Source organism: Saccopteryx leptura, chromosome 2 (assembly GCF_036850995.1).
Source record: "Saccopteryx leptura isolate mSacLep1 chromosome 2, mSacLep1_pri_phased_curated, whole genome shotgun sequence".
NCBI classification, from domain to species: Eukaryota; Metazoa; Chordata; class Mammalia; order Chiroptera; family Emballonuridae; genus Saccopteryx; species Saccopteryx leptura.
Window position 1 is genome coordinate 383,730,430 of NC_089504.1, and position 23,586 is coordinate 383,754,015.

Below are 23,586 nucleotides of genomic sequence, written 5' to 3' on the forward strand. Positions count from 1 at the left end.
TTCAATTCCCAGTCAGGGTACATATGGGAGGTGACCTAGTGGATGCACAACTAAAGTAGAACAATAAATGAAGGCTTCTCTCTCTCTCCCTTCTTCTGTCTCTCTAAAATCAATTAATAAATATGTATATTTTAAAAAGTTCAGGTTTTATTCTAAACACAAGGAAAAGCCCCTGGAAGGTTCTGACCCTGCACATTCTGATAGAACTTTCCAGCATGTTGGACATGTTCTATACTTTGTGGTGAACAATGCAGCAGCCATTAGCTTCCCCATGTGGCTCCTGAGCACCTAAAATGTGACTGCTGTAACTGAACTGAATTTTTAATTTGATTTAACTTTAATGAATTTAAATTCAGATGGCCACAGTAGCTGCCGTAAGCAGTGGAGTGACTGGCTTAGATTTGTTGTGTGGACAGGTGCGGGGTGGGATCAGGCAAGCAGTTGGGGCCATGACACTGGTCCAGGTGGGATGGCCTTGGTGACCCAGACGAGAGTAGAAGCAAGGCAATGGGGAGACGGGGTTGGACTACAGGTCTGTTCTAGACTTGCAGATGGGTTGGATGTGGGAAGGAGGAGGACCAGCTACAGGACAGACAGAGGATTATTGACCATGTCAGGGAAACAGGGTGCCCATAGCCCCTCTACAGGGAGGAGTCAGGCAGAGAGAGTGTGGGCCTGGGGGACTGAGGAGTGGTCAAGACCCAAGACAGAAATGTGAGTATTGTTGGTGAACTGGTAGTGTTTGTGTAAGGGCAGGGCTGAACTAGGAGAGAAGTAGAGGCAGAGAGACTGAGAAAGCACTGGCCAGGGAAATGACAGAGAGGTACAGACTCAGTGAGCAGGACAGGGTCCCTGTTAACGGCTGCTGGCCCCTCTGTTGGAAGGACTCTGGGTCTAGCCCCATGAGGGTCACACACCTGCAGCAGCAGCAGCCTAGTGGTCCATGAGCCCAGACCCAGCTTCTAGTAAAACTCTACCCCCAAGGCAGCCCTTTTCCTTTTTAGGAAAGAGAGGCCAGGACCCAGAACCACCCTCCGCTGGATAGAAGGCAGAACTTCCAATGCCCTGGGGATGGAAACATCCCAAGCCTCCATCAACAGATAGATAAACAGAAAATGGTATATTCATACAGTGGAATATTATTTGACCATAAAAAAGGAATGTAGTACAGATACATACTGCAATATGGATGAACCTTGAAAAAATTATGCTAAGAAGTGAGCCACGAAAGGCCATGTGTTAATAATATGTTTCTATTTACATGAAATGTCCATAATAAGCAAATCTACAGAAATAGAAAGTATGCCGGTGGCCACCTGGGAATAGGGGGATGGGAGGAATGGGGAGTAACTGCTAATGGTCACTGAGTTTCTTTTTGAAAATGTTCTAGAACAAGAGAGAGGTGGTGGTTGCATAACCATGTGAATATACTAAAATCCATTCAGTTGTATACTTGAAATGGGTGGATTGTATGATATGTGAATTATATCTCAGTAGAGCTGTTATTATTAAAAACAAAAAAATCTCTGTGGATAAGTTAAGCAGCTCCTGGTCCAGCTCACTGAGGGTTAAGGTTGAGCATTTTCCTAGCATCTTCTTCAATCTTCTCACTAGCCCAGGGAGTTACCCTCACTTCACACATGAAGACCTATTCCAGGTTCTTCAGCCCTTTGGCTGAGGGCAGACTGGAAACCCAGCCTTCCCTCTGCAGAGCCTGTGTTCTTTGTATCATCTGACATCAGAAGCCTCCACTCGTGTGAAACCAGGAAGGGACTGACTTATTCTTCAAATGTTCATTTGTTCATTTTAAAGTGGTCTGGACACCTCTGCCTGCCCTCCTTGGAGGCTTCCTGAGCAGGGCTGCCCGCTACAGTTGGGCAGGATGTGCGCTGCGCCAGGGCACACATCAAAGGAGACACCATTCCCAGCTTAGATCTGGTAGATATGAATCCTGGTGGGGACAGCAATTGTATAAAGATGTCTTGCTCTTACAAAATCAGTTTATTGCACAGTTTTCTAACAGATGGACATCAAATGCACTGAGGAATGGGTGCTTTTTAAAAATTGAGATGAAATTCACATAAAATAAAATTAATCGTTTTAAAGTGAAAAAGTCAGAGGCATTTTGGCAATTCACAGCATTGTGAAATCATAACTTATACCTAGTTAAAAATACTTGTATTGCCCTAGAGGAAACCCCATACTTGTCAAGCAGTTACTTCCTATTTTCCCCTCCCTCCAGTCCCTGGCAGCCACCCATCTACTTGCTCTCTGTGAATTTACCTGTTCTGGATAGTTCATGGAATCTTACAATATGTGGCTTTTTGTGACTGTCTTCTTTCACTTGGAATACTGTTCTCAAGGTTCACCATTGAGTAGCATGAGTCAGTACTTCATTCCTTTTTATTTTTTTTATTTTTATTTATTTATTTGTCTTTTTCTGAAGCTGGAAATGGGGAGGCAGTCAGACAGACTCCCGCATGCACCCGACCGGGATCCACCCGGTACGCCCACCAGGGGGCGATGCTCTGCGACCAGAGCCACTCTAGCGCCTGGGGCAGAGGCCAAGGAGCCATCCCCAGCGCCCGGGCCATCTTTTGCTCCAATGGAGCTTCGGCTGCGGGAGGGGAAGAGAGAGACAGAGAGGAAGGAGAGGGGGAGGGGTAGAGAAGCAGATGGGTGCCTCTCCTGTGTGCCCTGGCCGGGAATCGAACCCGGGACTTCCGCACGCCAGGCCGATGCTCTACCACTAAGCCAACTGGCCAGGGCCACTCATTCCTTTTTAAAGCTGGAGAATATTCCATAGTCTGGATAGCCCACATTCTGTTTATTCATTCATGTTAGTGGATGTTTGGCTCGTGCAAATAATGCTGCTCTGAACACGTGTGTACATGTACTTGTTTGAGTCCCTGTTTTTAATTCTTTAGGGAATATCTAGGAATGGCATTTCTGGGTCCTATAGCAATTTGTGTTTAACTTTTTGAGGAACTGCAAGGATGCTTTTTTCTAATTCATTCAAAAGCACTGCCTGACCTGTGGTGGTGCAGTGGATAAAGCGTCAACCTGGAAACACTGAGGTTGCTGGTTCAAAACCCTGGCTTGCCTGGTCAAGGCACATATGGGAGTTGATGCTTCCTGCTCCTCCCCCTTCTCTCTCTCTTTCTCTCTCTCTCCTCCCCCTCTCTAAAAAAAAATGAATAAATAAAAATTATTAAAAAAAATTAAAAAACAACAACAACAAAAAAAAACAAAAGCACTGCGTGGATGGGCCCAGTGACACTTAGAGTCACACAGTGTTCAGGGCTCCCATCCACCCAGCTCTTGCAGCTGCCCAGCCTGGGGCTAGGGGCTCCATAGAGGTGACTTCCTTCCACCCTCACAACCATCACCTGGAAAAGAGGCATGAGTCCAGCTGGCCTGAGTCCCAAAGTGCTGCTTCCAACCACTGTGTCATCAGTGAGGATTGTCAGGTGTGGCATTATAAAGATGCCATGGCTTTGTGCCTGAAGACCTACTTGAGGCCACTGGAAAGGCTAGGCCTTTTCTTGTTCCTTCCCTGTCCTGTTTGTACCCTCATCCTCACCCACTTTGGGGGTCAGAGGCCAGAAGAGGGTTCCCTTCAAGGAAGAGGTGGCTGCATGACCCCCATCTGTCATTTGCCATCCATCATCCATCTTCTATCAGCCCCAGGGAGCTGCGAGCAAGTTCTGAAAACTGGGGCAATCAATACAAGCTGTTCCTCAGTCCTGCTTGCTTGCTCTGTGCTGGACAATGCCGGGCTGGGCACCTCCTCCCGGCTCTCAGCTCCTGCCCCACAGTGGGGAGTGGAGGAGGTCTCTGTGGAACTTCCCTGGCCAAGGGCACCAAATGAGTGAGGGTGTGGGCCTTTTCTCCCAGGCCCCCGCAGCTTAACTCTACGTACCTTCTGCAGAACCAATTATTGATGAATGGGAGTTCAGTTATTAATGAAATGGGAGTTGAATGGATCCATGGCTTCCCCTCCCTTCCAGAGGCCCTTACAGCCGGGGAGTCCCAGGGGAGTATCCTGACTGCCTTCTAGCCTTCATGAGAGCAGAGTGGCAGGGACAAGATGAGCTTGTTCATGAAGCATGGACAATGAGATGGTCCAGGCTGTGGCTGCCAATGGTCAGAGGCCCAGAGCACCCTCAGGCCAGGGGGTGCCATTCTGCTGGGAGGGACAAGGGAGCCCTGGGGCTGCTTTGCTTCCCGGAGGAGTGAGTGGGAAGCAAGCAGATCAAAGGGCCTGTGCACCAGACCCACAGCTCCCATAGATGCCTGGAGCGCAGGCTCAGAGAGGTGGCTGGTGGCCCTGAATACTGGGGAGGCATTTGGCTGGGGGGTGGAGTCTGGGAAGGATCTGCTCTACCTGGAAGGAGGCAGTGTGACAGCCACAGTTCCCATCTGCTGATCAACTTCCCTCCAGGGAAGGCCTGACATATGGGAAGTGACATTGGGAGACCACAGCAGATGGCAGAGTAGCCCCAGAGCTGCTGGGAGGGAGTCTTGTCTCAGGCAGTGGCCAAAGCCTTGGGCTTCCTGGGTGGCAGTGTACCCCACCATCTCCAGGAGCCCTTCTCTCCAAGAATAGGAGGCCCCTTTCTGAGATGTATGCCACTGCTTCTGAAAGCTCCCCTACCTTCCTTCTCTCGTAACTGCCCTGGGTCTTCTCAGTTGCTGTGTCCCCTCTGCAGTCCCTCAGGCCTGGAGCTCTTTGTTCTTCTCCCAGGGCCCCCCGCCTTGGCTAATTCTTACTTGTATGATGAGTGAACATGTGAATGTAACTGATCTGTCCTCAATGTTCCAGTTTCCTAGCTCTTGGGTGACCTTACATCTCCCTGCTTAAGACATCCTGGGTCCCTCGGGAGAATGAGGTTCGTCTACGAGTGGCTCCCATCCCCTGCCCCAGACTGAAATGGGAGTTGAATGGATCCGTGGCCTCCCCTCCCTTCCAGAGGTCCCAGGCACAGCCAGGAGGAGAGTGCTGCAAGCAGGCACCCAGGACCTGTGATTAAGGAAGCCTGAGGGCCAGTGCCCTGCGAAGGGTCCTTGTCACGTGGCTCTGAGACTGGGGATAGACTGACTACATGGGGTGGGGGTGGGGGGCTGGGTGCAATGAGGGAAGGGATTGAGTTTCCTGTCTCTGCTGGGGACTTTGAGGAGGGCTGGACATGGTTGGGGCCATACAGATAATCCCCTTTCTAAGGTCCCAGTCCTGGGCTGGGACTGCCTGACTGGGGACACTTATGTAAGAAAAACAGTGCCCAAGGGCCAGGCTGCCTAGAGTAGGATTCCACTGAATCAGACCTCAAGATGGTTGGGGGGGAGGAGGCAGAGGAGGAAGCAGAGATAGGGGAGCAGGTGCTCAGATGTGCCCATCACTTCTGCTCTTGTGCCTGGTCCCCCACCTATTGGTTGGGGACAGGAGGGTCATGACACCCACCCCCCAGGGTTGCTTCAGTTAACAGACAACCCCACCCAAAGGTAACGAGTGCTGTAACAGTCATGGGGAAATCCATAAAGTCCTCCTGGAGGAGGGACACTGAGTTTCGGGGCAGGGAAGGGGGCCAGGCACCTACCTGCAAAGACAGCATTGTGACTGGTGGTGAAGGGACAGGGATGCAGGCTGGAGCACAGGGGCCTGCAGGGGTGAGCCAGGGTGGCCACGGAGGGGCCTCAAACGCCAGGGTGGGCTCCGAGAGGGAAGGCGTGGGTAAGGGGCCAGGGGAAACACGGCAGAAGGACATTATGGAAGCACTTGCATGTGGTTGTTGACTCGTCACATTAGTGGAACCACATGTAGTGATTCTGACAGATACACCACCTCAATTAGTGGGAATAACAGCACACACAGTGGGCAACCCAAGGAGCGTTTAATAAAGGGCAATTTACAAGGGGTGAGTGCACATGAGACAGTGTAGTCCTAGCTCAGGAGCTGGTCACAGCAGAACACCATTTCTGCCCCCAATTCTGGAGCCTGAGGGGCAGAGAGAGGAGGCCTTAGAGAGCCCAGCCACCGCATCCTGTGACACTTTCCGTTGTGTGCTGCAAACGTAGCCCTAATGCACCCCCAATGTGGCCTGCCCCCCAAGATTGTGTCTAGTGGATCAAACTGGGGTAACAGTCCACAGAAAGCCAGCAAGGCCTCCTTGGGGAACTCTGCATGTAAAGGATGATCAATGCAGCAACTTCTGTAAAAGCTAAAAGCTGACACAAAGCCCCACATATGCGGCAGGTTCCATCCACACGAAGGAACACCGGCAGCTGCTGGAATGTGCAGGCTCGGTATGTGGACAGGCTCCCGCAGGGGACAATGCAAGCTCCCAGGTCGTGTGTGCGGAGAAAGGTCATTCTGATTAAAAACTAACCAACAAAAGTCACTGTTGTGCTCACTAAGGAACAGTCTGGAAGGAACTCTCTCAGCTGGAACAAGGCTTACTTCCCAGGGGCGCCACCTACTGGAGGGGGACCTTCACTTTGCACATAAATTTGTACTCTGTCATTTTGTTTTACAATAGCATGCAATTCTTTTAACCATGATTTATACAAAGAAGTATTTTATATCTATAAAAAAGAGCTAAAAATGTGGCAAAATGAAAGTAAACAAAAAGAGGCCAGTGTTCTTCCCCCACCGATGTGTGGTAGTCACTATGAGCACCTGTAGTGTCCTGGGCACACTACCTATAGAGTCCAGGGTGCTGGGAACCAGCGCTGACCAGAATGGCTGCCTGCAAAATGCTGACCATCTGCAAGAAGCAGGTGGGCTGTGTTTGGATGTGCCTGCCTGCCTATGGCACAAGGTGGGCAGGGATAAGTGGAACACACCTAGGGTGTGGGAGTGTGGGGTGGGTGTGGGGCAGTGAAGAGCCCCATGGAAGAGCAACATGAGGGCATGGAGAGGGCAGGGTGCTCTGGGCAGGAGCTGGGGGTGGGCCCGGCCACTCCTGCCTGTCAGGTGTGCAGCAGGGGTGGTGGCGACAGGAGCACGCTATACTCCGGAGGGCCTCCGATGTCCTCCAGACACATGGCTGCCATCACAAAGGTGCCGAGAGACAAGTGGCCAGCATTTTCTCACTCTTGGGCCCTTCCCGGGCAAGCAGGTGGGAGAGGGGTAGTGCAGGCAACAGTGGGCACTAGCCCAGCAGAGTTTGGGTGACTGCTGCCAGTGTCAGAGCAGGGCAGTGCCACACTGAAGGGATGCAGCGGTGAGTTACCCTGGGGGCAGCTGGGCAGTCTTTCACCAGTAGCATGGTTAAGGAAATTCATCGTCCAGGTGGGCCAGAGGGGTATGAGTGACCTGTTCTGCGGGTCCTTGCCCACTGACCAGAAGGTAGGTCCCTGGGGATCAAGGAGGAGCCAAAGATGGCCCCTGGGCCAGAAGGGGCTGGAGAGGCCTCATCCATCGTCCTCTGGAGGCAAGGCTACCCAGGACCCTGCAAGACTGTGGCAGGGGCAGGAGGCCCAGAACTGTGAGTCCTGCTGCAAACATAGAAGTCCCAGGCTGGGATGGCGGGTGAGTCATCTCTTATGTGCCAACTCTGACGAGCCCTGCTTACCTGGACTGCTGACACCAGAAGGATTCAGAGGCCAACTCAGGAAAGCTGAGAAAGAGCACCTGGTGGACGCTGACGTGTGCTGAAGGCAATGTGGGCCATGGGCACAAGTGCCCTGTGTCTACAGTCCGAGGCCTCTCAAGGCCAGGGCAGACTGGTGACTGTAGGCGAGTCTTGCCTTCCAGATATCACCACAGCGGCCCCACAAGTTGGGCAGTGGATCCCCTGGGAAGCCGGTACGGACTTTTCCTGGCTCCCGTCTGCTAAAAAGAAGTGGCTGAGCGCTGGAGCAGTGGGTGGACAGGCACGTCGCGGAGCTTGGGCTCTATGTCACCCCTCCACATTCACAGAAAGCACTGCCTGTGTGTGGGGGGAGCAGAGGCCTCTGATGCAGCCCCCTGCTAACAGCAACCGAGGCTGGAGGGCCTCTTGCTCTCCTGGGTCTCAGATGGACTTCCCTCCATTCCTGTAAGGGGGAGGGGAGAAGTCACTTGGCATCAACCAGACACCTGCATGGACATTGGACAGGGACCCCCATGCTGATAACCTCTGGTGACTGCTGGTCAGAGCTGTGGACTTAAACCTCAAGGCCTCTCATTCAAGGCCTGGCACAGGGACACATTCCAGGTGGTGGAACAGAGTGGGGAAAGGCAGGTACTAGGAGAGCAAAGCCAGGACACATTTGGGGAGCCTGGAATTCCCAGCTTGGCCCATGAGGAAACTTCCAAGCAAACAAAGGGAGCCAAGAAGGGAGTGTGAGTTGGCAGGTGGGGTCAGCAGGGAGGGAGCATGCAGATCTGAGGTCACAGTGATGGGAGAAAGGACAGCCCAGAGAGGGGGATGAGAAAATGAGAAAATGGTGGGCATAGATTTTAGGCCATAGGCCTGCTTCCAGCCCAACCCAGTGCCTGTACGCACGGATGAGATCTCCATCGCCGACCTGGAGTCGGCAGCTGCTCCTCCTTTCCAGATCTCGCAGCACAGACTGCTCAAATGCCAGGGCAGCCACGCGGCTGAAGAAGGCGTTCACGTTCTCCCCTGTGGGCCCAAAAAACAGATGTAAACCCATCCACCTCTGCCCTCCCCCACAGATGCATTTGGGTGGGAGCTGATGGGTATGAGGGTCGGGGCAGTCCACCTTTGGGGCTGCTTGGGACAGTGCAGTGCAGGGGACTGGCCAGCTGGCCTGGCTTCCCAGCTGGCTTCAGCCCCCTCCCCACTCTGACCACCTGCCCCAGCAGCTCCCTCAAATCTCTGCACCTTGGCTTCCCAGACCCTATTTTTCCAACCAGTCGGTACTGAGTACCTCCCATGGGTCAGAAGGCTGCCTGCTCTCCTGTAACTTGTGAGCACCTCTTCAGGGGCAGCTGTGAGAATTAACACTTACTGCCAGCCCCCACATGGAGCCTTTCTGAATCCTCCTTCAGGTAGAGGCCGCCCAGCTGAGCACAGAATGGGGTTCCCGTGCCCCCCATGCACACGGCCCTTGTGCAGCCAACAGCCTGTATGATTGCCCAGGGAAATTCTGCTTGGCCCACAGGGAGCTCTCAGTGAACATGCTGTTACTCAGAGAGGGAGTGTTCTCACAGGCACAGGGGTGTCAAGGAGCAGAGGGAACCAGGCCTGGGAGCTGCCACATTTTCATTTGTGCTGGACTGGAGGTGGTGTTTCTACCCTGGCTCCTGTCCTCAGCCTTCTTGCCACTGCCTCACCAGTCCCCTGGTCGCGTCTGCTCTGGACCTCACCAGGGCAAGGACCACCGTGCAGGTGTAATTCCCAAGCCCCCAGATCCTCTCTGTGCCAGGAACTCATTGCATGTTATTTTATTTCATGCCCCCAACAACGTTTGTTTTCAGTCTGTTCTTTGCTTCTCTGCATTGTCTAATTTTTCTTGGTGAATACCTATGGCTTTTGTAATTTCAAACATGTTTTCCATTAAAAACAAAATGAGATGGCCTGACTGGTGGTGGCGCAGTGGATAGAGCATCAACCTGGGACACTGAAGTTCTAGGTTCAAAACACCAAGGTTGCTGGCTTGAGTGTGGGCTCATACAGCTTGAGTGCAGGCTTCCTAGCTTGAGAGCAGGGTCACCAGCTGGAATGTGGGATCATTAACACGATCCCATGGTTGCTGGCTTCAAACCCAAGGTTGCTGGCTTAAGCAAGGGGTCACTAGCTTGGCTGGAGCCCCCAGTAAAGGCACATATGAAAAGCAATCAATGAACAACCAGTGTGCAGCAACTACAAGTTGATGCTTCTCATCTCTTTTCCTTCCTGTCTCTCTCAAAATGAATGAATGAATGAAATGAGATGGACGCATACCCCACTTCCCAGATGAGAATACTGAGGCTGAGAAACGTTGGGCATCTCTCAGCAGCCATGGTGAGCAGTGGCCCATGGAGGAAGGCAGCTCAGGAGCCAGGGGCCAGATCGGTGGGATTGAATGAAGGCTGGAGGCTGTGAGCCATGTTTCAGTGTGTCCCATGATGATACCCAGGGAAGGGATGGCAGTTACTGGGCCCTTCTGTGTGCCAGGTGGTGCTTCCCACCTGATATGCATAGGTTGTGGGCAGGGTTCTGCAGTGGTTACAGGTGAATGCTGAGTTCTAATCCTAGACCTAGCACTGCCACCCTGGGACCCTGGAAGTGACTTCACAAGGACTAAAGTGACCTGTCCAAAGGGTCAGGTGTTGCTATTCCTGTTGTATAGGGCTGGGCTCCCAGTCCCCCTTAGAGAGGATACTCTGCTAAGGCAATAGAAGGCCCTGCTAAGTCATGAGCACAGCTGTGCTGTGGGCACTAAGAGGTCCGTAGAAGGAAATGCGTGAGCCTCCCACAGAGCACCATGGCGATAGCCCCGTGCCTACTCACCTGTCTTAGCTGACACCGACCAGTACTCGGCCTGCATCTCATTGGCCAGGTGCATGGCTTCCACTTCCACCTGCTCACACGCTGCCCTTGACTGGGAGAAGCAGCCCTTCTTCAAGGAGGAGTCTGGGAAGGTGGCTGCCACCTCCCACTGCGACTCCATCCTCCCCATCTCCCTGGGCTGGGCAGGCCCCAGTTCGGGGTGGGTGGAGGATGCCTGACAGGGCAAATCTGATGCAAGCTGCCCTCCCTGGGATGAGCACCCCTACTGTTCAGGTCCCAGGCCTGCAGTCCAAATCCTCAGCTAGCCCTGACAGTGGCGCCCTCCATTTCCCAGGCTTGGGCTGAAAGCAGGTACATTTCCTGGGGGCCACCTGGCTCACCAGAAGGTCCTTCTTGTTTCCCACGAGGAACACAAAGCAGGAACCTGGCTCATTCTCTCTCAGTGCATCCTCCAGCCACTGCCTGGAACACACAGGGGTTGGCTGGGGTGGGGTGGGGGAGGGAACTGGCTGAGAGACAGCCCTACCCACCCAGAGAGGCCCAAGAGTACAGGGGATAGGTGCATACCCAGTTCCTCCCCAGGGCTGGGAGCACTAAGCCAGGGGTGCTGGGAGGGTATCTTGACCCACGCTGGCTGAAAGAGCACCAGTCCTGAGGCCAGAAGGGCCTTGGCTGGACCACAGGAGAATGGGGTCACAAGAGCACTTGCCAGGGGAGATGAAGACCCAGTCTTGGCCGTGGCTCTGTGCTTGCCTTGTGTCAGCTTGGGTGAGTCCTACACTGTCATCAATTGGAACGATCACCTTGGCCTCCCTCACAGGGTTTGAGAGAAGTGAATGCTCAAACAAAAGTGAGGTGAAGGGGACTCTGGTCCATTAGCTGGATGATTCTGGCAGAAGCAAGACGGCCTCCTGGAACTGGTCATGTTGCCAGTTCTCTTGACCAGATCTCTGCCCAAGATAGCAAGTGCCAAATAATGCCTCTTCAGAGAGGACTGGCCATTCAAAGTGCAGGGCTCAGGGAGAATGGAAACATGAGGCTCTTCATACAGCATTAAGGCTTTTGGGATGGCAAGAGCAGACATCAAGCAGGCGCAGGCTCTCTGAGCACAGGCCCGTGTGACTCTGCGGCTCTGTGCCCTGCGCCAGCCCTGACTTCAGCATATGGGTGCACATCTTGGGGGATAATAAGACAACTGGACAGTGAGTAGCCTGTGGCAGTCTTGACAAGCGAGCTGGTCACTTGTGCTTGCCATTGGGGGTCCAGTTCATGGGCCCAGATTTGGGGAGCCCTTCCAGGTGGTTTTCTGAGTCCAGGGGGACCAGAGGAGCTGCAGATTCCCAGACTTGCCGGGTATGTTCCAGAGTCTGCAGGTCAGAGAGGTCAAAGGCCGTGATGATCGCTGCACATGTGGGGAAAAGCCAAGAGCTGGTCAGAGACAGATGAGGCAAACACAGTAGGTGTGACAAGGGGTGGGGACGGGTCCCTCCAGGTGGCCCCCTGCTCCCCAGGAACTTCCGGGGTGGGTCCCCAGGGACTCAGTCTGGTTCCCACAATGGAGGCTGGGAAGGGGACACCCCATGGCTGCCCCTCGTAACTCACCCTCCCACACCCTCTCTGACCCACACCCAGCAGTGCAGCCACAGTGGGGGATGACGAGCTTGAGGCTCCTGAGTTCAAGCCTCCCCTCTGCACGCAGAGCTGAGGGGGCTTGGGCGCGGCCTTCCCGCTGAGAGCCTGCTTCCCCACCACTGAGGTGCGAGAACAATGCCTCTAGCTCTCAGGTTGCTGTGAGGGTCAAGCTAGAGCAGCTGTTTTAGTTATTTATTTTTTGAGAGTATGTTTATTAAAGCTGGGGACAGTGAAACAAGGAAGGGCCTAGAACAGAAGAAGCAACAGGAGAGCCTGGACAGGGCTGCTCTGGCTCACCGGGAAGTCAGAGACAAGGGGGCCTTGGAGAGAGCTTCAGGGGGTGAGCCTGGGATGAGCTGCCACTGCCCACTGCTCCCCTGGTTGCAAGTCTCTGGGGACCCCTAGAGTTTAGGAGATGCACGCCTAAGAGGGGAGAAGGGTGGGTGTGCTCCCAGGAGGGAGAGCACCTAGAGCAGCTCTTTTAAAAGCTCTTGGTCTGGGACTTGATGTAGGACAGACTTTCAACCAATGGCAACTACGCTGTGAGAACAATTAGCAAAATACAGCTTTAGAGAAACAACTTCTTGGGAGCAGGAAGGGTAGAAAACAGGGAGCCGCAGCCTGCCCCTCGCCTCCTCCTGTCAGTGGCCTAGCCTCCCCCACCTCCTCCTGGAGTCAACTCTGCTCTTCTTTGGGGGTCTCTGGACATGCGCTTCTCCCTCTGTGCACTTCTGAGCCGAAATGGGCTGAGACAGGGAGCACCCATCATCACAGAGTCCCCAAAGGCCCTGAGGATTGGCCAGAGGGATGCTCAGTGCATCTTGGGGACAGAAATGGTGCCTGTGGCAGAGGGCCTGGACTTCTCACTGTGGAGCCTGGCAGGGAGCCCTCTGCTACCCAACGTTGAGGGCCCCACCACTGCCATCACCCGCTGCTCACCCTGGGCACCCCGGTAGTAGGCAGATGCGATGCACTTGAACTTCTCTTGCCCTGCTGTGTCCCAGCTGTGTGGTGGCAGAGAGAAAAAGGGAAACAGAGGTGGCAGATTAAGGGATTGCAGTGGTCAGAGCTCAGCAGGCTAGTGGGGCCATGGATGGCAGACTGAGGGCCCAAGCCAGTGCATGGGCTTCAGGAAGTGTCTGCAGACAGTCAGCCTCGCCCACCTCCCAACTCCTTAGGCTTCTCTCTAGGGAGCCCCATGGGGACCTCCCTGGCTGCATGCACTGTATCCATGGGAGAAGGGCAAGGCCTTAGTAGTTCCACTGCCTGGATGAGTGGAGCTGTAGCTCAGTCCCTTCTGACTGCCATTGAAAAAGAGAACATGTTCCTGATGTGCTTGCTCTGAAGATGAGGAGGGCCACCTGCAGAGGAGGCCCTGTGAACGGGACAGGGGCTCCAGGCTGGACCTCCAGCTATGGCCCTGCCACTTGCTAAACTATGACTGGGCCATGGCTTCACCTTCTGCACTGTAGCAGAGGGGGTGCTTAGTTCCCTGGGTCAGGGGGAAGGCGTGTAACAGGGACATGGTTTGTATCTCCTGGGTGACTCTGATCAGTTAGCTCTTGCTTTCTGGAGAAGCTGAGCCTTGGCTCCATTGAAAAGAATGCAAAAATTGATTAATGATGTCTGCACGGGCACACTATAGGAAAGAAGGATACAAATGCTGCCATCTACTTGCCCTGGTTTAGAACTAGGCAGGAAGTCAATATGCAGGGCTGAGTCTGAAAATCTATCCCTTTATAAAATCAACAGATCAAAATTTAACTTTTCTTAGTTAATTGACAAGTAGACAATTCAGGAACAAGACATCAGTGGTCTGAAATTTTTTCAAGGGATGCACCATGATGCAGAACTTTCTGCCTTTATTCTTTCATTAATTCAAATTGGTTCACATTTTCTTTCACTTCTGAAGATGACTCGGTGGGGAGCTGGAAGGGTGGCCTGGCAGTGAGGCCAGTCAGGTGGCTGGTAACAGCCTTAATTAGGACAATGAGAGGTTAAGCCAGGACAGCGTCCCTACTTTGTCCTGGGCCCTCTAATTAGACACAGCCAGTGGTCACAATGGTGAGCCCAGCCACAGGCCATTCTCTTCACGGCTCTGCCTGGGCTGTCCTCATCCCTCTCCACTCTTCCCGGCTCTCCTGCATCCAGATCCTGCATTTCCACAGCCTCTTCCGCTCCGGTCTGACCCTCTACTCCCCGTGGGGGAGACTTAGTGGTGCCACCTGGCTCTAGGACTGCACTGGGGCTATAGAAGTCCTCAGAGAAGGGGTAAGTCTCGACAGAGGTCGGAGCTGAGGTCCACAAGAGGGTGAGCCCCGTCCTGATTACCATGGATCCCCAGCCCAGCCTGGCAGGGCATGGAGGACTGAGGAATGAAACCAGAGGAGCAGATGTGAATCTTGGGGAGAATGAAAGGAGAAGGGACCATGACAGAGACATGATGAACACCAGCACGCAAGGGGAGATGGGCAGGGGCAGCCACAAAGGGGAGCATGGGATGGGTGGGGGCCACACAGGACAGGGCAGGGCTGGGGGTGTGTGCAGGCCTGCGGCATCCTCCATGTGCCAGAGGAGAGGGAAGACGAGGTCGAAAGCTCTGGTGGGAAAGCGGGCACCTGGGGGAGAGACACTGGGATGTTTTGAGGGAAACCAGAGACGAGGAGAGGAAGCAGTGGCCACTGAGAGGCAGTGACCTGGAGTCCAGCAGGGAAGAAGACAGACAGAGGGAAAGCAGAGCAAGGGCAATAGGGTGAGGAGGGAGAGGGTGCCTCAGGACTGAGGAAGGCATATGGACCACGTGGCCTCCACCAGAGTCTGGCACACAGGGGCCACTTTTGGCCCATTATCCAGATGGGGACAGGCTGAGAGACCTGAAGTGACTTGCCAGAGGCCACCTGCTGGCCTGGCGAGTGGGATTATGGATGGCCAAGTGCAGGAGGTGCAGGCACCTGGAGCCCTGCATTCAGACAGGTTCTTGCTGAGTGCCACTGGACAGCTGAGAAGGAGTTCATCAGGGGGTCTTCTCAAAGCCCACCCATGACCCACGCAGGAGACAGTGCCAATTGGCAGGACTTACTTACATCTGGAGGCTGTAGGGGATCCCAGCAATCTCAAAGCGCTCAATTTCAAAGTCCACCCCAATGGTGGCCTTGTAGTCACGGTCAAAAACATTCTTGCAAAACCTGTGGGAGCAAGTCATCAGAGTGGCGGCATGGAAGCTTCACTCATAACAGTGAAAGTCTGGAGCCAATGCAAAGTCCACCCACTGGGAATTGCTAAAGAGATGATAGTCCATAGAGACAGACCACAAATGGACAGCCAACATGTGGAGGGAGAGAAGCTATAGTGAACACAGCAAGTCAGAGACAGAGAATGAGAAACTGCGCAGCGAGAAATCCTTCTGCAGCGAGGGCAGTGAGGGGTGAGCCCATGGCCCCAGAGGGGCAGTGTGACTAATCTCAGGCTCCTGGGATGCCATACTCTCCACTGACTCCAACATTTCCCTGGTTTTCTGTATCCCTTTCAAAAGGTGTGGTTCCCAGCAGCCACACTGTCTCAACAATGCTATTTGGGCCGCCCAGGCAAAGTCCTGACAAGGTGCTGGGAGGTATGGCCGGTGTGCTTACCTGTGGATGAGGCTGGTCTTGCCCACGAAGAGGTCACCAACGACAACCACCTTGGAGAGGCTGAGCCTGTGAAGAGCATGGCCATGTTCCTCTCAAGCATGGTCACAAGAGCCTCTTCACACACACAGGCCCTTTCTTCCTGTGCTCCCCACCTGTGAGCCACCCCTCAATCCTGGACAGGGAACAGAATATCTGCTGAGACACTCTGAGGTCTGTGTCCATCTGCTGTCAGAAAGGAGAGCCAGAGAGTCTGTGTTTGTTCTGGGGACTTTGCTGTCCCTGGCGCAGTAACCCTGACCACGCTGGGCCCCAGTTCCTGATGTGAGAATTAGCACTGGGCACAACGGGCGGCTGAGAAGCAGAGGGAGGAGCCCTAGGTGGGGGCTCAGCTGGAGCACACGGAGCGTGCAGACCCAGCGCCAATGTGCAGGGGCCACAGCACCTCCTACCGACCCCTGGTACTACATACCTAATTGGCTCCTTCCAGTTCCTTATAAGCTCTCACTTCCTGTGTGGGACACACCTGCTCCCTTGGACGTGTCTGCTACGGTCAGCTAGGCCAATGGGCATGTCACAGACAGAACTCAGGTCTGCATGTCTGAACTGCAGCTTGAGCTATAAAGCAGCTCTGAGGTTCTCAGGCTCTCTGGGACCCTGCTCACCAAGAGCAGCGGCCACCTCACTCTGTGAGTGTCCCCCACTCTGTGCAGCAGCATTCCCAGGACTGTGGGTGATACTCTGAGTTTCGGCAGCTCCTGCCAAAGCTCAACGATAAGCTCTGACCAGGTACTTCCTGTGCCTGCAGATTGCAAGAGGGTACCTCTGTCACCTGATGACACAGTGCAGCTCACCTGGCCATGACTATAAGGGCAGAGGCCATGTCTCCTCTGCTCCCAGGTGGCCTCTAGTTCTGGAACAGGGTGCCCCTTACTCTGCTTCTCATATGAAAGAGTAAAGGTACTGCTGAGGTGTTGTGGGGTTGCCCTCCATGTCTCAGTCTCCCCATCTCCCAGTGCTCTTGTAAAGGGTCAGAGAGATAATCTGCTTGAAGCACATGGTATGGAACCAGTACTCCTGAATAAATGGCCATGACTTTCAGCCCATGACTGCAGCGGCTTTGGCCATTTTTTTTTTTTTTTTTTTCCGAAGCTGGAAACGGGGAGGCAGTCAGACAGACTCCCGCATGCGCCCGACCAGGATCCACCCGGCACGCCCACCAGGGGGCGACGCTCTGCCCATCCGGGGCGTCGCTCTGTTGCGACCAGAGCCACTCTAGTGCCTGGGGCAGAGGCCAAGGAGCCATCCCCAGCGCTCGGGCCATCTTTTGCTCCAATGGAGCCTCGGCTGCAGGAGGGGAAGAGAGAGACAGAGAGGAAGGAGAAGGGGAAGGGTGGAGAAGCCGATGGGCGCCTCTCCTGTGTGCCCTGGCTGGGAATCGAACCCGGGACTTCCGCACGCCAGGCCGACGCTCTACCACTGAGCCAACCGGCCAGGGCCGCTTTGGCCATTTTGACCTGAACCTTGCCTCCCTTGGAGCCACCTTGAGAATGGCAGAGATGGGCCTCCACTGCAACCTCCAAAACTTGTGTGACACCTGTGAGCTCAGCCAACTCCCTGAGCAGTCTGTGAACGCCTCGGGATGGGGATGAAAGCAGGCCCTTGTATCTGTTTGTTAAAAGGAGTGATTTGACTTTGGGTGATGGTTACACAATGCAATCAACAGTTCAAATGCCATAGAGATGTTCATCTGAAACCTATATAATTCTATTGATCAATGTAATTTAATTTCTAAATAAAAAAGAAATTAAAAAAAAAAAAAGGAGTGAGTGTTGCAAGATCCCAGTGTCAGCAGTGCCAAGTGGCTGTCAGGGCAAAAAACAGGGCAGAGGCCCTGGCTGGCTGGCTCAGTGGTAGAGCGTCGGCCTGGCGTGCAGGAGTCCCGGGTTCGATTCCCGGCCAGGGCACACAGGAGAAGCGCCCATCTGCTTCTCCACCCCTCCCCCTCTCCTTCCTCTCTGTCTCTCTCTTCCCCTCCCGCAGCCAAGGCTCCATTGGAGCAAAGATGGCCCGGGTGCTGAGGATGGCTCTGTGGCCTCTGCCTCAGGCGCTAGAATGGCTCTGGATGCAACAGAGCGATGCCCCAGATGGGCAGAGTATCGCCCCCTGGTGGGCGTACCGAGTGGATCCCGGTTGGGCGCATGTGGGAGTCTGTCTGACTGCCTCCCTGTTTCCAGCTTCGGAAAAATGCAAAAAAACAAAACAAAACAGGGCAGAAACAACTTTCATCTTCATGCGAGGAACCCAAACAGCAAACTCGCAGTCCCATGAGGCAGGTGTGTGGAGCACAGGAGCACACAGGAGTGCGCGCCCAGCCCCGGCTGGGGGCAGGAGTAGAGAACCTGACACTACAGTGGGGCCTGAAGAGTAGGAAAAACATTACAGACAGAGGAAAAAGACAAATGCTGAGACCTCAGGCTAAAAAATCCCATACATGACCTATTGAGACACGGAAAGCTGTTCTGTACGGCAGAAGTGTACCCAATCTGGATGCAGGAGAGCCGGGAAGAGTGGAGATGGATGAGGGCAGATAAAATTCCCATCATCGCCTGATCTGCGGTGGCGCAGTGGATAAAGCATCGACCTGGAATGCTGAGGTCGCCAGTTCAAAACCCTGGGCTTGCCTTGTCAAGGCACATATGGGAGTTGATGCTTCCTGATCCTCCCTCCCTCTTCTCTCTCTCTCTCTCTCTCTCTCTCTCTCACTCTCACTCTCACTCTCTCTCCTCTCTAAAAATTAATAAAAGTAAAAAAAATAAATAAAATAAAATAAAAAAAATAAAACTCCCATCATCTTCAGGCCTCTACTGGGTTGCACTGGTGTAGTTTGGGTGAGAGTTTCATTTGTGCATTCACACGTTCACGCACGCACTCCTTCCTGCCAGCCCCCCACGTCCCATGCCGTGTGCGGAGGAGGCACTCACCCGACAGTCCCTGTGTTCCTGCGCTGGCAGGCAGCGTTGACCTGCCCATGGAAGTGCTCCTTGAACTGCAGGCAGGCATCAGGCGTGTACCACTGGAAAGAGTCAGACAGACAGACAAATGGGCGAAGCTGCAGCTCTAACACCAAGCAGGGCAGTTGGGCAGTGACTTGCTTCCCAGCATTTCCCTTAAGCCGCACGACTGGCAGCCTCATTAGCTTTCCCTGATCCCTGCCATATCCATCCTCCATCTTTTAAGCAGCCTCGAGACTCTAGGTCTTGTGAGACCTGAGAAGCAGCAGAAGGGGCACCAGGTAGGGACCAGGAGAACTGGGTCTCACCTGGGGCAGCCATGCCCTTACCACAGGTCTCTATCCCCTCTGGTCCTCTTGGGGTAAGACAAGGGGTGGGCTTTAAGAGCTCTTTTAGCTCCAACATCCTCCCATAGTTTCTACAGATCTCTATGCTATTTTCATTTTTAAAATATGCATATATGGGCCCTCGCCAGGTAGCTCAGTTGGTTTGAGCGTGGTCCCAATATGCCAAGGTTGCGGGTTCGATCCCTGGTCAGGGCACATACAAGAATCAATCAAATGAATGCATAAATAAGTGGAACAACAAATCAATGTCTCTCTTTCTCTCTTTCCCTTCATCTTTCTAAAAATCAATAAATTAAAAAAAATTAAAGTATGCATAAATGTGCATGGAAAATGTCCTAGAAGGCATTTAGGATCTCCCACAATTTTCGAAAGGCAGAGCTGAGCAGTGGTTTAAGAGCATAGCCTCACAGGGTCAGGAAGACCTGCGTCCACCCTGAATGTGCTATATGACCCTGGGCAGTTGCCTAAGGTCTCTGAACTTCAATTCTCTCATCTATAAAACCTCAGAGGCTTGGATGCATAAAATGCAATGTTTGTAAAGCATAGAGTCAGCCAGCCACATACTAAGTGCTCAACAAATGTTCATGGCTATTAAGATGCCATGACACATGCTGAATATACATTTGTTTTATTGATAATATTAGAAAAACAAACTGAAGATGACCAGTATGTTTTGGTCTCAGACTGGCCAAGGCTAGTCAAAGAGTATGGCAAGGACATGGAGAGAATGGCGTCACTGAAGACAGCTGGTGTGCTCTGCTTTGACATAGCAGTGGTGGCCCAGCCACCCACTACATCCCTAAGGGCACTGCTTGGACCCAGAGGTCCCCTATGGCAGGGACTTGGCCACATCCCCCAGCCTTAGTGTTTCTCCTGTACGCTCAGGCATTGAAACGGGCTCTGCTCAGGCCCATGTGCGCTTTCAGCTCCAGGTGTACTGAGGCAGCAGGGACAGTGGACGGAACTTCGCAAAAAGGCAAGTTGTGAAACCTCACTGAGCCCGTTTCCTCATCTGTAATCGAGGGACACTCCTAACAGCACTTCATCATCCATTTGCTGGAGGATCACATGTAGGGGAACAGCAGCCCACATTCACACAGAAGAATGCCAGCTACTGTATGAGGAAGTTGGCTGCTTTTTCCTGTCAATTTGCATACCAGCTTCAAACTGGGGCCCAGTCTGGGCATAGTGGTCATTACAGAATCCCATAATTTTGGATGGATTGGAGAAGTGTAATAAGGAAGGCTGGGCAGGAAGTGTGAGCCAATTTTAGAGACAGGAAAACTGAGGCACACAGGGCAAAGGGAAGGACTTGCCCCACTGGACCACCAATTTCTCAGGTCTGACTGAGATGGTGTGGTCCTTGGGTACAGAATGAACTTGGCCAGCTACGGATTGTGACCCCTGACTGTCACAGATAGTGGGGGAGAATCTCACCTTCTGTGCAAACAGGACAGACACTTCTCAGGGTAGGAGAGTGTCAGAGATTGGGAGTCAGTCACAGCCAGGTCAAGTCCTAGCTTCACTATGCCAAGCTGTGTGACCTTAGGAAACTTTCCCTACCTCTCTGAACTTTGCTGTCCTGCTCTGTAAATGGGGTCATTCGTCATGACACCTGGACTGTTTTGTGCCAATCACATTTCCCTTTCTTTTTTTTCTTTCTTTTTTTTTTTTAATTTATTCATTTTTAGAGAGGAGAGAGAGACAGGGAGAGAGAAGGGGGGAGGAGCTGGAAGCATCAACTCCCATATGTGCCTTGACCAGGCAAGCCCAGGGCTTTGAACCGGCAACATCAGCGTTTCCAGGTTGACGCTTTACCCACTGCACCACCACAGGTCAGGCAAAAGGTTTTTTTTTTTTTTAATTTTATTTATTAATTTTTAGAGAGGAGAGAGAGAGGGAGAGAGAGAAAGGGGGAGGAGCTGGAAGCATCAACTCCCATATGTGCCTTGACAAGGCAAGCCCAGGGTTTCGAACCGGCGACCTCAGCATTTCCAGGTCGATGCTTTATCCACTGCGCCACCACAGGTCAGGCTATTTCCCTTTCTTTTGGCTCATTGAATGCCAGTCTCCGTCATCACTGGGTACCCGTCAGGCCCTGTAGGAAAGCAATTGCCTGGGTCTCTGATGAGACACAAAATCCTGGGGGAATTGTCCATGGAACTGAGACATTAAGGCTTCCTTTGAGGGGGTGTGGAGAAAGAACTCCGGGGAAAGCAGAAAAGGGGTTGGAGGCATTACTGCAACCAAAATACCCAGGGCCTATAGTCACAACCTTCTTCCCTACCAGCCTGGGCACAGAATTCCAAAGACAGGAAGGCCATTCCATGGGGACGATTTCTCCCTCCACACCATCCCAAGCCACATGGAGGCAAACACCTAGAGCTGGATCTTATGTATCCTTCAAAGATATTTTCTGCAGGTATAACAAATACATACAGTTCTTTTCTCTCCTCTTCTTGTCACACATGGGACACACTGCCCTAGTCCTTGTACTTTTACTTTGGTTCTCACTGCACATTAGCACCTGAAGAGATGCTTCATTCCTCCTCATTTGTGGCAGGAAATAGCATTTTGTTGAGTAAGCAGCCCCTTTTCCAGGGACATTTAGGTTGTGTCTGACCTTTAGTTTCACAAACTGTCTCAATGCCTGGCCTTGAATGACTGGATCAGAGGGTGGAGGCATTCATTTTAGGAAATATTGTCCCATACCCCCTATGGAGGTGTACTCATTTGCATTCCTGCTTACATTAATGTTGGATTTTAATATAGATGGAAGAGTTTTCAGCAGGAACTGAAGGCAGAATTATGAGTGCGGGAGAACCCTGGATTTGGTGTCAGGAAACTGGGGTGCTGTTTTTTGGGGGTTTTAAAAAGATTTTATTTATTCATTTTAGAGAGAGGAGAGAGAGAGAGAAGGGTAGAGGAACAGGAAGCATCAACTCCCATATGTGCCTTGACCAGGCAAGCCCAGGGTTTCGAATTGCCAACCTCAGTGTTCCAGTTCGGCGCTTTACCCTCTGAGCCGCCACAGGTCAGGCTAGAGTGCTGTTTCGATAATAATAATAATTAGAACAACAATGACCACCACTCAGGCAAAGGAGTCCCATTTATTATGAGCCAGGAACCCAAGGTGAGAGGAATTATCCTGTGTAACAGTGGTTCCGAGAGGTTGAGTAACTTGCCCATAGTCACACAGCTTAATGAAAGATTCAAGATTCACATCTAAGGCTGTCTGACTGCAACGGTGCCCTTAACCTCCATGCCACACTGTCTCCTGGTTTCACCCTTATCGTTTTTGCCCACCTTGATCAAGTCAATGTCATGTCTCCTAGGTTCTCAAGAAGTCTGGTAAGTTCTTGGAGTCTGTCAGCAAGAGACTAACCTCCCCGATTCACCTGATTGGTTTCTGGTGGGGAAAGCTAGATGTGGACATTGTGTCAGAGAGCAGTGCACACGTCAAGGTCTGGCCTAATGACTCTCTACCTTAGGGAAGCTGGTGATGATGCGGTCCCGGCTCACAGAGGGCCCCAAAGGCATCAGGGAGGACCTCATCCTTCCAGAGAGTTCTGCAGACCCAACCAGGGGAAAGAGAGTTAGGGAGCTGTGCCAATTCCTGGGGACTCATCTGCAAGTTTATGTCTAACTTCAGTAACTTTAAAAACAGATCCAAGCCTCCTCCTCAGTCAGGGGTATCGGCCATAGGTCATCTCTTCCAATCTGCAGGCAGTATGGTGGGGGTGGAGGGTGGGAGGAAAGGCCTGCTTCACTCTGCCTGGGAGTCCCGCATACCTGGTCTCCCTCCTCCTGAGGTGGTCTCTCTCCGATCATATGACTGGTTGTGAGTGATGCACCGCACAATCCTTGCAGGCCAGGTGCAGGAAGTGGGATGCGGAGGGAGACCCTGCTCCTAGCCTCTAAGGAATGGAGGCTCTGGGTGGGCCGAGGACCTTAGATTACAGCCTAAAGGCCTGTCACCCCACCCAGGACCGGGGGCCCTGACGCTATTCAACAGCCCTACTCTCCTCTTTCTGTCTGCCCCCTTTCCCCTCTAGAGTGGCCTCGACCGAGCGAGGCCTGTCATCCTCTTCGCTCTGACCCAGTTCTCCTCCAGGAGCAGCATGGGCCTGGCTCGCAGTGGGGCCTGGCCCACGGTGGGGCTCAGCTCGCGTTCAGGTTCTGGCTGTGGGAGGTGGGCTGGGTACGCGGCGTCCCCCCGACCCGGGCCTCCGAGACGTGCCCTCATGTAGGTGGGTAAAGGGTGGGACAGAGGCGGGCCGGCCGACTTACCAGCAGCGGCTGCGGGGGCTCCAGAGGTTCCGGGCTAGGCGAGGCCGGGTCTGGCTGGGTTTGCCGCAGCAATCACCATGCCAACAACGGCCACGCGGGACCAGAGGGCATCTGACGAATCCTGGACGTCGGGGGCTGGGTCTGGGCGGGGCTCGCAGCGGAAAGAGTCCGAGAGCCCGCACCAGCCGTCACCATAGCAACCAGAGCCGCGAGGGAGCCCTGAGCACTTGACAGG

At 53.2% G+C, this 23,586-nt stretch overlaps 1 protein-coding gene across 5 annotated transcripts; it reads right to left on the reverse strand.

The window, feature by feature from the left end:
• Positions 1-5,876: 5,876 nt before the first annotated feature.
• Positions 5,877-23,586, reverse strand: RAB36 (RAB36, member RAS oncogene family). 5 transcript variants are annotated; one of them, XR_010748990.1, is made up of 12 exons: positions 23,352-23,583; positions 22,548-22,630; positions 18,685-18,776; positions 15,704-15,769; positions 15,158-15,259; positions 13,014-13,078; positions 11,789-11,844; positions 10,823-10,900; positions 10,443-10,533; positions 8,490-8,609; positions 7,575-8,037; positions 5,877-5,995 (listed from the first exon to the last, which is right to left on the reverse strand). XR_010748990.1 is itself a non-coding variant. In XM_066365527.1 (11 exons), exons 2-11 carry the CDS (start codon positions 22,614-22,616, stop codon positions 7,973-7,975), a joined length of 804 nt encoding a protein of 267 aa, XP_066221624.1. In that variant the 5' UTR covers positions 22,617-22,630; positions 23,352-23,583; the 3' UTR covers positions 5,877-7,972. The 5 variants fall into 5 exon arrangements, 4 of the variants coding, with proteins under 4 accessions (XP_066221624.1, XP_066221626.1, XP_066221628.1 ...); XM_066365527.1 differs by having other exon boundaries at positions 5,877-8,037; XM_066365529.1 differs by lacking the exon at positions 22,548-22,630 and having other exon boundaries at positions 5,877-8,037; positions 15,154-15,259; positions 23,352-23,586.

Bases quoted from the DNA above. Each gene is read 5' to 3' on its own strand.
- RAB36 (XM_066365527.1), bottom strand. From the start codon at position 22,616: ATGAGGTCCTCCCTGATGCCTTTGGGGCCCTCTGTGAGCCGGGACCGC. The intron at 11,845-13,013 runs GTGAGCAGCGGG...CCACATGTGCAG, and splicing joins CTACTACCGGGGTGCCCAGG to CGATCATCACGGCCTTTGAC. The intron at 8,610-10,442 runs GTGAGTAGGCAC...TTGGGCCCACAG, and splicing joins GTCGGTGTCAGCTAAGACAG to GGGAGAACGTGAACGCCTTC.